General features: G+C 48.2%; 4 protein-coding genes across 4 annotated transcripts; 1 reads left to right on the top strand and 3 right to left on the bottom strand.

Moving 5' to 3' along the window:
• Positions 1 to 11: 11 nt before the first annotated feature.
• LHYA1_G002438 (Uncharacterized protein) lies at positions 12 to 638 on the bottom strand (the record flags this gene model as incomplete). Its single annotated transcript, XM_031147414.1, has 1 exon — positions 12 to 638. A coding segment is annotated over one exon (627 nt), but the record flags the coding sequence as incomplete, so codon positions are not given.
• Positions 639 to 643: 5 nt separating this feature from the next.
• Positions 644 to 3,934, bottom strand: LHYA1_G002437 (Uncharacterized protein; the record flags this gene model as incomplete). Its single annotated transcript, XM_031147413.1, has 9 exons — positions 644 to 949; positions 1,004 to 1,110; positions 1,160 to 1,250; positions 1,300 to 2,299; positions 2,348 to 3,197; positions 3,245 to 3,461; positions 3,517 to 3,608; positions 3,655 to 3,817; positions 3,866 to 3,934. The coding sequence occupies 9 exons, from the start codon at positions 3,932 to 3,934 to the stop codon at positions 644 to 646; spliced, it is 2,895 nt and encodes a 964-aa protein (XP_031007472.1).
• Positions 3,935 to 4,398: 464 nt separating this feature from the next.
• aat2 (Aspartate aminotransferase, cytoplasmic) lies at positions 4,399 to 5,785 on the bottom strand (the record flags this gene model as incomplete). Its single annotated transcript, XM_031147412.1, has 4 exons — positions 4,399 to 4,514; positions 4,568 to 4,900; positions 4,960 to 5,434; positions 5,483 to 5,785. The coding sequence occupies 4 exons, from the start codon at positions 5,783 to 5,785 to the stop codon at positions 4,399 to 4,401; spliced, it is 1,227 nt and encodes a 408-aa protein (XP_031007473.1).
• A 2,568-nt stretch (positions 5,786 to 8,353) lies between these two features.
• On the top strand, positions 8,354 to 12,888 carry abcG14 (ABC transporter G family member; the record flags this gene model as incomplete). The annotated part of the gene is made up of 2 exons (XM_031147411.1): positions 8,354 to 12,805; positions 12,859 to 12,888. 2 exons carry the CDS (start codon positions 8,354 to 8,356, stop codon positions 12,886 to 12,888), a joined length of 4,482 nt encoding a protein of 1,493 aa, XP_031007474.1.
• Between the last annotated feature and the right edge of the window lie 3,167 nt (positions 12,889 to 16,055).

Here is a 16,055-nt window from a genome sequence, read left to right as displayed (position 1 = left end):
ACGGGATACCGCCGCTCTAGGATCTCCGGATCCGTGATCCGCGTATTCGTCATATTGGTATGCACGCCCCCGGTGCCCCGCCACGACGGCCCCGCCCCACTGCCCCCGCAGATCGTCTCGTAGTACCCCCACCCGTTCTCCGCGTCGTCCGTGCCGAACGTCAGGTTGTTCATACAGCCCTGACTGGCAGCACACGCGCCGAAGGCCCGGAACACCACGTCTACGATGCGCTGGCTCGTTAGCACGTTGCCTGCGCATACTGCCGCTTCCGGACTCGGGTGTAGGAGGGAGTTGGGCGGGATGATGGTCGTGATGGGGCGGATGGCGCCTTGGTTTAGGGGGATGTCTGTGTTGACTAGACAGCGCAGGGAGAAGATTATCGCCGAGTTGGTTATGGCGATCGGGGCGTTCCAGTTCCCGAATGCTTCTGGCCCGGTGCCTGTGAAGTCGAAGACGGCACCGCCGCTCGAGGGGTCGATGGTTACTTTTAGTTGGATGCGCGTCCCGTCGTCCATGTAATCGGTTGCGTGGAGGGGGGCGCCGTGCGTGGTTGTGTGGATCGTTTTGAGCATGTCGCGGACGGCGTGTTCGGCCGCGGATTGGATTTCTTCCACTAGGAGGTGTAAGTACTTCTGCATGTGCGCTAAGGGGTCGGGAGGGACTTGCTGTAGAATTGCACAATCTCGAGTCCATAATCCCCAATCAGAGAATGAATCAGCTGACTCCCACGGTGGTTCGCAGCAGCTTGTGCTTTGATATCAGATATATTATCTCGTAGGCAGCGGGTACCTTGACAACCAGGAGATTGAGCTGGTGCCATTAGGAGATCGATCAGTTCTTTTTCTTTGAACTCGCCGCCTTCTATGACCTTGAAAGCTTTGATGACTGCTCCCTCTTCCCAAAGCTCTTTCGAATTAGGTGGCATGGAGCCTGGTAGAGTTCCACCAATCTGTAGCAAATCAGCGAAATATTCGGACGTTGGAATGCCAGAGTGAAGACTTACATCGGCATGATGACCACGGGAAGCAGTCCAGAATATGATATCCTTGCCTTCCGTGTCAAATATAGGCGTGATGACAGTAAGATCAGGAAGATGCGTCCCCCCACAGACTAATTTTTCCATTAGCCAGACGTAATCTTAACGATCTTGGATTCTTACCAGGCGAGTTCGACAGAATAACATCACCCGGCCTCAAATTATCACCCCAATAGTCCATCTGCCACTTCACCGCAAAAGCCATACTTCCAATCTTCACCAATCATTAGCTCAATACTGACTTTACCGGCATCTCAACATACCATAGCAGGCACATGCGGTGCATTAGCCACCAACCCCCCCTCGGGCGAAAACACCGTACACGAAAAATCCAAACGTTCCTTGATATTAGTACTAACGCTCGTCTTCTGCAACGCCCTTCCCATCTGCTCTGCCACGCCCATAAACCTATGTCCAAAAATACTCAACTGAATAGGATCTACCGTCTTCGACGAGATCTCCTTCTTGGCAGAGGAAGAAATGTCTAAGATAACCATGCTAGATAGGATGCTGGCTGTTGCTTCAGGAGGCACGACGAGGGTTTGCGAAGAGTCGATTATTAGGGCTGGGCCGGGGATGCGTAGGCCTGGTGAAAGGGTTGAGAGGTCGTGGATGGGGGTTTGGTGCCAGGCTGATTCGAAGTAGACGGGTGCGTTTGTCTTGGTGGTAGGGTGGGACCAGCTTTTGAAGGAGGCGAGTTCGATGGACCAGGGGGTAGGGAGGTCCAACATGCTGTGGCCAATTGAGCGGACTCGGTAGTCGTCGATGATTATATCGCGGCCGACTGGTAGGAAGCCGAATTGTGCTTGATGTACGTTTTTGAATGATGTGATGAAGTCCGAATCAGCGGTTTCCTGTATCATTAATGGAGTATCGCTTCCGTGAAATCTCATGTTGAGATGTCTTTCAGAAGTTATACGGTCTTTCGGGACCCGTTGCTCCAGCAAGGCCTCTACCGTCTTGGTTTGTAATTTGTCTAGTTCTGCAGCAAATAGCGGCCGGTCTTTTTCGGTGTATATCAAGGCTGACGGACTTCGTTCCTCGTGGACAACATCGGCGAGGGCCATCCCATACGCTGACAGGACCGAAGAGTACTTGTGAATGAGTACACGGGATATTCCCAGAGCTTTGGAGATATCGCAGGCGTGTTGACCCCCTGCACCACCGAAAGATGCCAAGTTGTGAAGCCCGGCATCGTATCCTTTTGCTTCTGTTAAAGTACGGATAGGCCTGCACATAGACTCATTCGCAACATCCAGGAATCTGACCAAAGTTAGCATATTCTTCCCTTATAACCATTAGGTTTCTTACCCAGCCGCAACTTCTTCCAAACTCAGTTTAACCTCAATCTCTTTATTAATCTCAGCCGTAAGCTCCTCAAACAGTTTCCGACTCGCCTCAGCATCAAGCGGCAAATCCTCATTCTTCCCAAAGATCTTCGGAAAATACTCCGGTCTTAATCTCCCCAGTACCAGATTCGCATCCGTAACCGTCAGAGGTCCCCCCTTTCGATAACAAGCCGGTCCAGGATGCGCACTCGCACTCTCCGGGCCAACTTTGAACATCCCACTCTGCCATTTCAAAATACTCCCTCCACCCGCAGCAACAGTATTGATATCCAACTGCGGACTCTGAATCGTAACACCAGCTGTCGTACTATCAAAGATCTGTTCCAACTCTCCAGCAAAACGCGACACGTCCGTGCTAGTACCGCCCATATCGAAACCAATAACAGGCGTATTAGCAATAGGATCTGAAGATGTACGCGCATATCCCACAACGCCGCCTGCTGGGCCGGAAAGGATAGCTCTCAGCCCAGAGAGAGACGTGAACTCGACAAGCCCGCCATCGCTTTGCATGAATTCACAGCGGCAGCCACTTGCACGTAGGTCTTCGAAGCCGGATTCGAAACCGGCAATGTAGCGTTGAATTTCGGGGGTTAGGTAGGCGTCTGCTGTGGAGGAGTGGCCGCGGGGTACAATTTTGATGACGGGTGCAAGTTCGGCGCTGAGGGAGACGTGCGTGAAGCCTATTTGTTCTGCGAGCTTGCCAATTGCTAATTCGTGGTCTCGGTAGGTGTAACTGTGCATCAAGCATACGGCGATGGAGCGGAATCCTTCGTCGTAGGCTTCTTGTAACGACTGTCTTGTGGCATTGATATCTGTTCGCATCAGTTCCTGCTGAGTATGGAAGGCTGGTTGGAGCTACCTAAGGGTTCCAGTACCCTGACTACCTCTCCTGTGATTCCTTTCACCAATTGGGTATCTTGAGATAGGTCTATAGCTTCTGGAACTTTGCTCTCGGTCCAAGCTTCCAGCGTGACACGCTCAGAAACCTCAATAACCTTGGAATAAAGCACATCCGGTTTATTGATGGCCATATCAAAAAGTTTTGGTCTTGACTGGTTACCAATATGCAGTAAATCCTATTCCCAAATCAGCCTCAAGTGTGTTCCCTTTCAGAATAATTTTGTAAAGTACCTTTAAACCCTTTGTCACGGCCAAAACGGTTGGCTCTCCTTTCCTTTCCAGAAGAGCATTCGTAGCAACTGTTGTACCCATCTTGATTGATTCTACAGATGTGTTAGAGTATATCGAATCACCGGAGGTTGAACATACCAACTCCTCTCAGTGATATTTTCTGCCCTTTAGGATATGACTTTCCCGTCGCCTTTTCCAGAACTCTTCTGATCGCTTCGACCGGTGCATCTGGATAGTTGTTCGGGTCAACCGATAGTAGCTTTATTAGAATATCATCTTGCCCCGGCACAGATGCTACACACTTCATGAAAGTCAGCATTGGTTCTAAATTTGTTCGGTATATACATACATCTGTGAAAGTTCCTCCTCGATCAATTGAAATTCTAATCCCCGCCGTGGGGTTGCTAATTGAGCCCATGATGTTCGATGTATAGGATAGGCAAAGATAAAAGATCTGACAGAGTTGTAAGTATTAACAAATCCAACGAGTTCATCAAACTGCTTCACAACCGCGGGGTCAACAACTTTTAAGACGGCAGGTAAAGAAGATGCCGGCTATACACAATATCATTTGAGCTAGGAAACCAATCGTTCTGAGGAAGTAGTGGAGGGGCTACGGCAAACCACCTTCGTGGCCGACATATAATCGGTGGCTCAGGTCCGGGTGTGGAGGTGGAGCTCGATTGCGTTACTCGAGATGGTGCTCAGTGAAAGTGGGAGGTGGGCGCAAACATCCTTGGCGGCTGAAAAGTGGAATTTGCCCGGTCTGTGTGGAGCTCCACCGAGGCGGCAACGCCTGGCCGGAGCTAATGATTGGAATATGTAACACCATATACGATGTGAGAATGAGGCTCTTGAGGAAATGAACAATTAAATTATTATCTAATAAATATTCCTGGCAGCGTCGTTGATAGCGGCGGCAACGTACTCAAAGTTGCTGTCGTTCAAACCCGCAATGGAAATTCTGGAGGTATCGGCCATGTAAATGTGATGTTTGGCTAAAGAACAACTGTTAATTAATTGGACAGAAAGAGCGACAAGGATATCGTACCTCGGAGGTGGTTGATCTGAGCAGGACTGATGCCCGTGAAGCCAAACATGCCAGTTTGTTTGATAATATGTGACCAATCCCCTGGTGTCTCTAGACGCACCAACTCTTCGTAAAGCTTTTCTCGCATAGATCTGATGCGAGAGGACATTGTGATAAGGTCTTTGCCCCATTGTTCTAAGATCTCAGGCGTGCTTAGTACGGCTGCGGCGATTTCAGCTCCATATCTTGGAGGGGTCGAGACGGTGGCTCGTTGACCATTTTCGAGGATTGAGTTCATTGTCTGGACCTGGGAGGGGGATTTGGTTACAAATGTTACTAGACCGGTTCGTTCTCCTGGACTGGTATCAATAATCACAGCTCCATCACATTAGTCGGGAGGAGTGATAGCATACCGTAGAGTCCCATGCTTTTGGCAAATGAAAGACATATTGAAGCCTCTAGTCCCAGCTCATCAACAAAATACTTGATTGCCCAGGCATCCTCATTGACTGAACCTGAATTGAAACCTAGATAGGCTGAATCGAAAATTGGGAACAAATGTCGCTCCTGGATTACCGACGCAATCTTTTTCCATTCATCTTTGGAAGGATCACATCCCGTGGGGTTGTGAGCGCAAGAATGGAGTATGATGATAGAACCCGCAGGTGCTGTTACTAGTCCGCTCATATAGCCCTCAAAATCAAAGGTTTTATCCTTATAATATGGCAAGTATTTGACATCAAAGCCCAGGGAACTGAAGAGCAGGTCGTGATTTGACCAGGTAGGATTCGTGATATAGACAGCCTTTGGAGTTGGATCGACTTTTCTCAATACACTTCCTGCCAAGTATAGCGCGCCGGTTCCAGAAAGTGCCTGGCATGATGCAATCTGATCTCATATTAGTATATGACTGAGCTCGGGACGGACAAATCTCACCCTGCCCTCACTATATAGTTTCGTTCCATTGAACACCAATTTCACGGCCTCTTCACGCAAGACTTGCGATCCGGCAATCGGAAGATACTCATGTCCACAATTTGCCACAAGGGTCGTCGCCATTTGGACAGAGGGGAGAATCCATGGCTTTCCATTTTCATCCCGATAGGCGCCTGGGCCAAGGTTGACTTTCTTGGGATCGGAATCCGCGAGGAAATCTTTCTGGACTTGGAAGATTGCGTCCACGGGTATGTTTTGCGCATTTTCGAAGAAGGACGGACTTGAATCCTGAATAGAAACCATCTTGGCTGATAGATATGGAAGTAAAGCCAACTGTAGAGCGATTGACTTTGAGGCAAAACAGAAAAGAAAATAATAAAGCTGAGCAGAGCCTAGAGTCACAAAGGTGGGAGGCCGCCCCGCCGTGGAGCATAATTTCTATTTAAACATTGAAAAGTCTAGGGGTGAGTAGTTACATGCACCACCCACCCATGGAAGGTTCCTCGGCTTGCTAGAAAGAAAGCCGGGCATCTGTACGGCGTAGTAACAATTGCAGCAATTGCAGATTTGCAATAGAATGGCCGTCCCTCGGCTCCTAGCTTTAGCGTCTTTGGAGACTGGTAATCTGCCTGTAGAATGGTTACATGCCTACCTAGGTATGTTTCTCACCTAAAACTGACATCTTTGATACCCCTACTCGAGGTGTTTACCAGTTGTAGGATCCTATGGTATGAAGACGAATCATCCGATCTCTCCGCCATTGAAGTCCGCTTTAAACAGACTTTCAAACTTGAGGTTGCTGGTCGCTGGTCGCGTAATTTAAGGATCCAGTGACGAGCACCTTATTTGCTTCACATGGAGCGATGATAAGAGTTGATTGCGGCTGCTTCTACGATCTTGCAGAAGCAAAGGAAGAGCGCCGCGGTCATCATCGCTGGATGCGGTGCCCAGAATACGCATAAGACGCTCTAGCTGTACAAAGAAGCAAAATAGTCAGGAGCAGATATTGCCCTTGTCTTGAGTCTGAGTTAAGGCAGTAACGAGGAAAATGGTGAGGTTATTTCGAACAATTTGCTTGAAAGAAGAGAGCAGAGCGAGAGCGAATAACATTACGGTGACCGCTTTGGCCGGCTTGCTTTCTACGGTAGTCGGAACGCAGCCATGCAGAAAGAGCACTACCTAAGGTACCTATAGTATCGGTATTCCATTTTCTCTATACACTTCCTCTGCATTGACACCCGGAGCGACGTAGACTCTGATACTATTGCCACAATCGCGCTTCGAACGAATTACAACTTGTCATCGTAGGCTGCAGAGTGATGTGTAGAATCTTGGGGAATTTGCACCGCGTTGCAGACAATACCAGGATCCAACGTACGTTGCTGCTTTCTCAGAAGAATCAGACTTCTTCCTCTGTGGATTTGTAGTGAGAGTGCTACCTAGGTACGTTTGAGAGGCACAACACGGCTGTACTGTTCTATCTAGACGAAACCTCAGATAGAAGTAATAAGGATAAGTTGATAGTAGTAGTCTTGCCAGACCAGGTTCCAAGTATATATATATTATTGAATAGCTATTCGACCAGTACGGATGACGGCAGTTCTACCCAAGCAAAATACACTCTGTATTTGAGTTTTGAAATTTTGATGACAGGCAGGTTTCACGTGCAGATATACACTTGGGCTCAAGCCATCCTGGCATGCGGAGTAAAAGAGGGGCCGTTTTACCGGGGCTCAGCTTTAAATATACTTCAGCTCTCTTCTCTGAAGGAGGAGAAGATTAGGATTACTTGGTAATTTTATTATAAGCATCTTATCATGGCCTTCAGCTGGGCAGTCTCACTCGGTAGGTATTTTGAGGATTGTATTTACCTTATTTCCGGTATCAAACGTGTACTTTTCCCGGAGAGGCTGATAGGGACTACTTTGTCTGTTCCAGTTCCACCGCCGTGAGCGGGGAGGATTTTGTGGATTTCTAAGCCGCAACCTAGTACGGATCAATCGATCCGCGCCCGCCAAGACCTACTACATCGGACAGGTATTACCATTTCAGCATTGAATTGATACGAAAGTAAGACGTACTGTAACTCTTAGTGATACATTATGGCTCATCGTTCCTACGGTACCTAGGCAACGGAGGACGGAGTTAACGGTGGAATACTACATAAGAAAGTCCAAGAACTCGGGATTCCACGCACGGACATACAGGGGATACAGAGTATCGGGCTTACTCCACCCCGCTCCTGGTATAGAAAAGCCAATCAGCTCTCGAGGTTTGAGTAGAGTACTCCGGCATGACTGAAGAGAAAGAAAATGTAAGATTTGCATGACAAGTAAGCAAGTCTACTATTCCGATTCGGGCCATTTACAGGACAAATGGTGATTAAAGGAAGAAAGCTGGGCTGGCCATTCCAAGGTGAAAACGGGTCCACCTACCCCACTACCCGTCTTGCGGACCAGTGAAAGGGCCAGAAAGTGACTAGGATGTACGGGATCGCACAGGATCTACAATCTTGTAATCTGGAATCTCATAGTCCTCTAGGCACAATACGGTAAAGTGTTAAATCCGGAAGGAGGCAGGAGGTCGTCCCCCAGCTACGGAGCCCAAAACCATCTAATAAGCAGCATGGGTGTGTCCGTGCGCTAGAGAAAGTTGTTGACAAACCTTCTAGTGCATTCACAGTAGATATACCTAGGTTCTTTTCCCTTCTCGTTGCGAAGATTCACTTTCTCTCATTGTTCATTGTAATAAACTTCTTCTTTCTTTCTTTTGTCCGCCTCTTCAAAGACAAGCAAGCACACACTTCTCCAGAGGCTCTTGAGCCAGGACCGCATCGCTACCGACATATCTGCGACGTCACCAACCTGAACAATGTCCGAGAAGGAAACCTACCACGGGGAAGCTCCCAGAGCACTTGTGGAGTCTCCCAATGCGCCTGCATCAGCCTACACAACCGCTCGAACATCGGCAGACACAGTCGCAGACCCAGAAGTACAGAGAGAAAATGCGCGACACAACAATCCCAATGGCTTCACGCGTACAGAAAGCGGTGTCGATGTCAAGAGCGCCGAGGCCGAATTCGCAACCCTGCAGAGGGAGCTGACAGGCATAAGTCAGACAAGTCGACACCTTTCGAGAACCCATTCGAGACAATCGCAAGCTTCCAAGACAAAGGGCAGTGGCGATGTGGAGAAGGTAGCTACTTCAGAGTCCAACTCCGAAGGAGAGCAATTCGATCTCGAGGGCACCCTTCGAGGCAATCAGAATGCCGAGAGGGATGCTGGAATTCGGTCCAAGCATATTGGTGTCATCTGGGATGGCCTCACCGTGACTGGAGCTGGAGGGGTTACGAACTTTGTAAAGACATTTCCCGATGCTTTTGTCAGCTTCTTCAACGTTATTGAGACCGGCATGAATATATTTGGTATTGGGAAGAAGGGGCGGGATGTCAAGATCTTGGATGATTTCCGAGGTGTTGTAACGCCGGGAGAAATGGTGTTGGTACTTGGACGGCCTGGATCTGGCTGCACAACCTTCCTCAAGGTGATCGCGAACCAGCGTTTTGGATACACCGGCGTGGACGGCGAGGTTTTATACGGTCCTTTCGATGCAAAGACTTTTGCGAAGCAGTACCGTGGTGAAGCTGTTTATAACCAAGAAGATGACGTTCATCACCCTACTCTTACTGTTGGGCAGACTCTGGGCTTTGCACTGGATACCAAGACCCCAGGAAAACGACCAGACGGCCTCTCCAAGGCAGCCTTCAAAGACAAGGTCATTACTACTTTTCTTCGAATGTTCAATATTGAGCATACGAGGAACACAATCGTAGGTAACCAATTCGTCCGAGGTGTTAGTGGAGGAGAGCGAAAGCGTGTCTCCATCGCAGAGATGATGGTTACATCTGCAACAGTTTGTGCTTGGGATAACTCAACTCGTGGTTTGGATGCCTCAACCGCACTAGATTACGCCAAGTCTCTCCGTGTCATGACCAACATCTACAAGACAACCACTTTCGTTTCATTGTACCAAGCCAGTGAGAACATCTACAAGCAATTCGACAAAGTCTTGGTCATCGATGATGGACGAGAAGTTTACTTTGGCCCGGCCAAGGAAGCAAGAAGCTACTTCGAAGGTCTCGGATTCAAAGAGAAACCGCGTCAAACGTCCCCTGATTTCCTCACCGGTTGCACCGACGAGTTCGAGCGCGAGTATGCCGATGGTCGAACATCGGAGAACGCTCCTCACAGTCCTGAAACTCTTGCCAAGGCGTTCAACGACTCGAAATACGCCAAGCTGCTTGACGACGAGATGGTTCAGTACCGAAAAACCCTTGCTGAGGACAAGCAGAGGCAGGAAGATTTCCAGGTTGCTGTTCATGATAGTAAGCGTAGAGGTGCCTCGAAGAAATCTGTTTACAGTATTCCTTTCTTCCTTCAGGTCTGGACTCTTATGCAGAGACAGTATTTGATCAAGTGGCAGGACAAGTTCTCGTTGGTTGTTAGCTGGATTACGAGCATTGTCGTTGCCATAGTACTTGGTACTGTCTGGTTGAATCTTCCGAAAACATCAGCGGGAGCCTTTACCCGTGGCGGCCTTTTGTTCATCAGTCTGTTGTTCAACGCCTTCCAAGCTTTCTCGGAACTCGCAAGTACTATGATTGGCCGTCCCATTGTCAATAAACACAAAGCCTACACTTTCCATCGGCCCTCAGCTCTCTGGATAGCACAGATATTGGTCGACGTGGCCTTCTCCGCTATTCAGATCTTCGTCTTCTCGGTTATCGTCTACTTTATGTGCGGTTTGGTCCGTGATGCTGGGGCATTTTTTACCTTCTACCTCGTGATTGTCAGCGGCTATTTGGCCATGACGCTCTTCTTCAGAACGGTCGGTTGCGTGTGCCCGGATTTCGACTACGCCATTAAATTCGCCGCTACAATCATTACCTTCTTCGTTATCACGTCTGGATATCTGATTCAGTACCAGTCAGAGAAGGTCTGGTTGAGGTGGATCTACTGGATCAACGCTTTAGGATTGGGCTTCGCGGCACTCATGGAGAACGAATTCAGTCGAATTGACTTGACGTGCACCAGCGAATCATTAGTTCCTTCAGGACCTGGATACAACAACATCTCCCACCAGGTATGTACTCTACCTGGCAGTGTATCTGGAACAAACACAGTCTCCGGATCCGCATACATTACACAAGGATTCGCTTATCCCCCAAGTGAGTTGTGGCGAAACTGGGGAATCATCTTGGTTCTAATTGTGGGCTTCCTCTTTTCCAATGCCATGTTGGGAGAATGGATAACTTTCGGTGCCGGTGGAAATACAGCCAAGGTTTTCCAAAAACCAAATAAAGAGCGCGAAGAGCTCAACGCTGCTCTTGTTGCTAGGCGGGATGCTCGCAGGTCTTCCAAGAACGAGGCGGAGGGTTCTGAGCTTAATATTAACTCGAAGGCTATCCTTACTTGGGAAGGTTTGAACTACGATGTCCCCACTCCAGCTGGACAACTGCGCTTGCTTAATAACATTTACGGATACGTTCAGCCAGGCGAGCTTACCGCACTTATGGGAGCGAGTGGTGCAGGAAAGACCACATTGCTAGATGTGTTGGCCTCCAGGAAGAATATTGGAGTCATTTCCGGTGACGTTCTAGTTGATGGTATCAAGCCAGGAACCTCCTTCCAGCGTGGAACATCCTATGCCGAGCAACTCGACGTCCACGAGCCCACCCAGACCGTCCGTGAAGCACTTCGATTCTCAGCCGATCTCCGTCAACCTATTGAGGTTCCTCAAGCTGAAAAATACGCCTATGTCGAAGAGGTTCTTAGTCTGCTGGAGATGGAAGATATGGCTGATGCTATTATCGGAGATCCGGAATCGGGACTGGCTGTCGAGCAACGGAAGCGTGTCACTATCGGTGTTGAACTTGCGGCCAAGCCTGAGCTTCTGCTTTTCTTGGATGAGCCTACGTCTGGTCTTGATTCCCAATCAGCTTTCAACATCGTACGATTCCTGAAGAAGCTCGCAAATGCCGGACAAGCTATCCTTTGTACCATCCATCAACCCAACGCTGCCTTGTTCGAGAACTTCGACCGACTGCTCTTGCTCCAGAAGGGTGGGCAAACTGTTTACTTTGGCGATATCGGAAAAGATGCTGTTGTCTTATTGGACTATCTTAGCAGACATGGAGCCCACTGCCCGCACGATGCCAACCCAGCCGAGTACATGCTTGACGCAATAGGAGCAGGACAGGCTGCCAGAGTTGGTGATCGAGACTGGGGTGAGATATTCGCCGAGTCACCGGAATTGGCGAACATCAAGGATCGTATTTCGCAGATGAAGGCCAAAAGACTCGAGGAAGTGGGCAGCCATGCGAAAGTTGACGAAAAAGAATTCGCCACACCGCTTCTGCACCAATTAAAGACTGTCCAGAAGCGTACCAACTTGTCATTCTGGAGATCTCCCAACTACGGTTTCACACGACTCTTCAACCACGTTATCATTTCCATCATCACTGGCCTTGCCTACCTCCACCTAGATGACTCTCGATCCTCCCTGCAATTCAGAGTCTTCGTCATCTTCCAAGTCACCGTCCTCCCGGCCCTAATCCTTGCCCAGGTCGAGCCCAAATACGCCATCTCTCGCATGATCTTCTACCGCGAAGCTTCCTCCAAAATGTACGGCCAATTCGCATTCGCCTCTTCCCTCGTCGTAGCCGAAATGCCTTATTCAATCCTCTGCGCCGTCGGATTTTTCCTGCCGCTCTACTACATGCCTGGCTTCCAGCACGCCTCCTCTCGCGCGGGCTACCAATTTCTCATGATCCTCATCACCGAGCTCTTTTCCGTCACCCTCGGCCAAATGGTCGCTGCTATTACTCCCTCGCCCTTCATCTCGGCCCTCCTGAACCCCTTCATAATCATCACATTCGCACTCTTCTGCGGCGTCACGATCCCGAAAGCGCAAATCCCCAAATTCTGGCGCGCATGGCTATACGAACTCGATCCCTTCACGCGCCTCATTGGCGGTATGGTCGTCACGGAACTCCACGACCGTCCCGTCATTTGCACATCCGGCGAGCGCAACCACTTCTCTTCGCCATCCGATCAAAACTGCGGCGATTACATGAAGCCCTTCTTTAGAGATGGTGGGGCCGGGTATATCATCGATAATGCGACACAGGCATGTGAGTATTGCGCGTATAAGATTGGCGACCAGTTTTATACGGGCCTGGACTTGAACTTTGATAACCGCTGGAGAGATCTGGGGATTTTCTTGGCGTTTGTCGGGAGTAATTTGATCTTGTTGTTTTTGGGTGTAAGTCCTTCCTCGCCCTTTATTCTCCAACCAAGGCTAATTGAACATTGTAGTCGAGATACCTGAACTTTAACCGCAGATAGATGGTGCGAAAGTTTTCTTAATATCTATAGATATCGTCGTCTGATGGATGGATGCATAAATAGCATTGCGACGGATGGCATTGTGAAAAGTATAGAATCGAATGGAGTGTAATAGAGTCGAGGGGGAAAATGCAGTTTACTTGCGATTGCGATTACTTGACATTTCATAGCGTGCGTGGGAGGGATTGATTTGTATATCTAGAATACCTTCAGATAGATATAACACGACACGTGGAATCTTCATAATCGTTGCGTGGCGTTGATTGAAAGGATGTTTAGTTTATAGTTTATAGTTTTTTGCTCTTTATTTTTGGTGCAGCATTATGATCGCATGGCCCGGGCAATTTCCTTTCAACCGGAATCTTCGGAGTGGGTTATGGTTGCGATGGCTGCTGTACTCGTACTCGTATTCGCCTTTTGCAAATGTCTGAAACTGGGTCACTTTTTGCTCCATATTACCTGCTGTTATAACGATCTAGAGGGCCTACTAAGGCTTGAATCAAAGCTAATCTCTTTAAGCTATAAAAGAGTATACTGTTTTATCTCTTCGTCTGATAAGTATTACCCTCGGATCTCACTTTTCTAGTTTTCGTCACATCTTGGTTACTAGGAACCACTGAACTCGGATAATCTATCAGAGTTAGAAAAGTATCTGCTACTCTCTCTCTATATAACAAACAGCAATCTATCTATCTGTCTACGTACAGCATCATACAAGCACCTTTCCCGTGCTTTATTGCGTGAGGGGATCTTTCATCTATCTATCTGTGATTCGCAGTTTACGGCTGCTATATGCGTGTTCCTAAACTTGTAAAGCTTGAGGAATTCTAGTTGAGTTTGTGGGCTGTTTTAAGAGCGTAGCTACTTGCAAGACTTCCAAGTAATTGCGCTTGCTTTACTTCCTCCTTTAGCCACACCTCGACTTGACTATTTGCAAGTCCACGTCACCATGTACATCTCGAACTCCGTCTTGCCAAGTTAACAGCTTGTGAAGCTTCATCTATCTACATAAAGATTGAAGATTCAGAGGACCGGACTAAGTGTTTCTATTCGCTTCTACGTTTCCTCCAACCTACTTGAAACATCACCCTTTTCCGCTCCACTTCACTTCACTTCACCTTACTAATAAATACCATCAATTCAATCTATCATCGCATCCAAATCGCCATTGGCTCGTAGGGGACCCTGGTCGCGTCGCTCCTTCTAACCACGCCTCCTGTACGCCACGGTACTAGAGTAATAAGCGATAACTTGCTTTCTTTTCCAACCACTCAAGATAGCGATAGCGATCTCCTTGTCACGACACTTGCTTGCATTTATTTACACCTCTTCAATTTAAATTCACGCGTCGATGCATGCGTGCACACCAAGTCATCTATCTCAATTGCAAATCCAAAGTCCAACACCGCTCCATCCATCTCGCATCCAGGAAAATTCTCTTCTCACTCTAACTCAAAGCGCAAGCAAAACACGTAAGGTAAGTTCCACCTTTCTTTCTTTCTTTCTTTCTTTCTTTCTCTATTTCAACCTGCCCTCCCTGCCCTCTCACGAGATTCGTATAATATAAGCATATCCGCTTAACGCAAAGAATAACTCCTTGCTTTTTCAGCTGCAAATTACTTTATCTGCTTTTGGAAATCTTTTCGCTTTTACGACCACTTTTATATAAGAGGCCGCATTTCTAGGCAACAGAGCGAAGTGGCAATTCACTTTGCGAAAGAGATTTCTATTCGCTACAGCTTTCTGGGATTTTTTGCGTTTCTCTGAATCTTGCGGGTGGAACTCACTACGCGAGGAGAGATTCGAGTTGGGTGGGTTTCTGGGATAAGGTGAGGCACTTGCATGTCTCTTCTGGTTCTTTACTTTCCCCTCCTGGTGCTTCATTTTGATCTTCTCGCCTGATTCGCATTCTATGACTTACATTGTTCTGTAGATTCAATTGCGGAGTCGTATACCATGACTGTTGTCACAATGTCTAGCTCTGGTGCTATTGCACAGGATCCTATTCCCGTTGGAGATGGAATGGAGATGACCATATCAGACCCTGCAAGTCCAGCGCAAGATTTTGACCTTGATGAGGCGATCATGCAGCTTGTTGGTCCAACCATTGAACGAAACGGCGAGCCAGTCTTCGACGAAAAACTATCGGTTGAACTTTACAAATCGATCAAATTGGTAATGATTAGATACAAGCGATATTCGAAAGGAGTTCCGAACGCTCTGGACGCAATAACAGAAGCAAAGATGGATGACTTCAACCTGTGGTTGTATGGTGTTTATCAAAACATCAATTCCAGAACCAAGTAGGCTATGATCTTTTAAAGGAGTTCCGCAGAAACTAACAGATTTTAGCTCAAGGTTCTTTCACGACGTTAAGAGCGCCTTGGAAACAATGCAGAGCCCAACGATCCAGCTTCCGGCTGAGTACCAACTGATCGCCGCAGCGTTGATGGCCAACTTCGTTGCCGAGCCCGTGACAATCGATCCCGAGCCAGCAGCATCAGGCCCACCTAAGAAACGCCAGAAGAAAGCTGGTACTAGCAGAATGCCAGGCGAAGTTACGCTTGCTCCTACTCGAAAGGCCGACCCGAATCATCCGATATTTGGTGACACTGGAATCATGCGTGGGATATGGGTCCGAATAAAGCAGAAGAAGACCTACTTGATTGACCCGGAGTTCAAGAAAGACTTCCGAGTTTTTGGACATAACCAATTAGAAATTGGCAGTGTTTGGCCCCGGCAGGTAGCAGCTTGTAGGGATGGTGCTCACGGTAAGCTTTATCTGATCGATATGACTTGCAATTACACGTTACTAATGACAGTATCAGGGGCTCCGCTCGCTGGCATCTCAGGTACCATTGATGACGGATGTTATTCCGTCGTGGTTTCCGGTATGTATTCGGAAATCGATAAGGACCACGGATATGTTATCAAATACTCTAGTCCCGGATCCTTCGAAGCCAACAGCAAGGCAGATATCAAAAACGCCAACACAAGGGCATTGTTACGTTCAATTGTAACTGAGCTACCAATTCGGGTTTTACGAACGGCAGGAGGCCACTGGGAAGGCACACCGAGTGCGGGCATCCGCTACGATGGCTTGTATACCGCGGAAGACTCCACGGAGAAGACGAAGAGTAGTGGTGGTGCATATATTCTATTTACCC

This window comes from Lachnellula hyalina, assembly GCF_007821495.1.
Source record: "Lachnellula hyalina strain CBS 185.66 chromosome Unknown contig00027, whole genome shotgun sequence".
Taxonomy (NCBI): Eukaryota; Fungi; Ascomycota; class Leotiomycetes; order Helotiales; family Lachnaceae; genus Lachnellula; species Lachnellula hyalina.
Note: the sequence above shows the minus strand (reverse complement) of the source record. Positions and strands in the feature narration are given on the sequence as shown.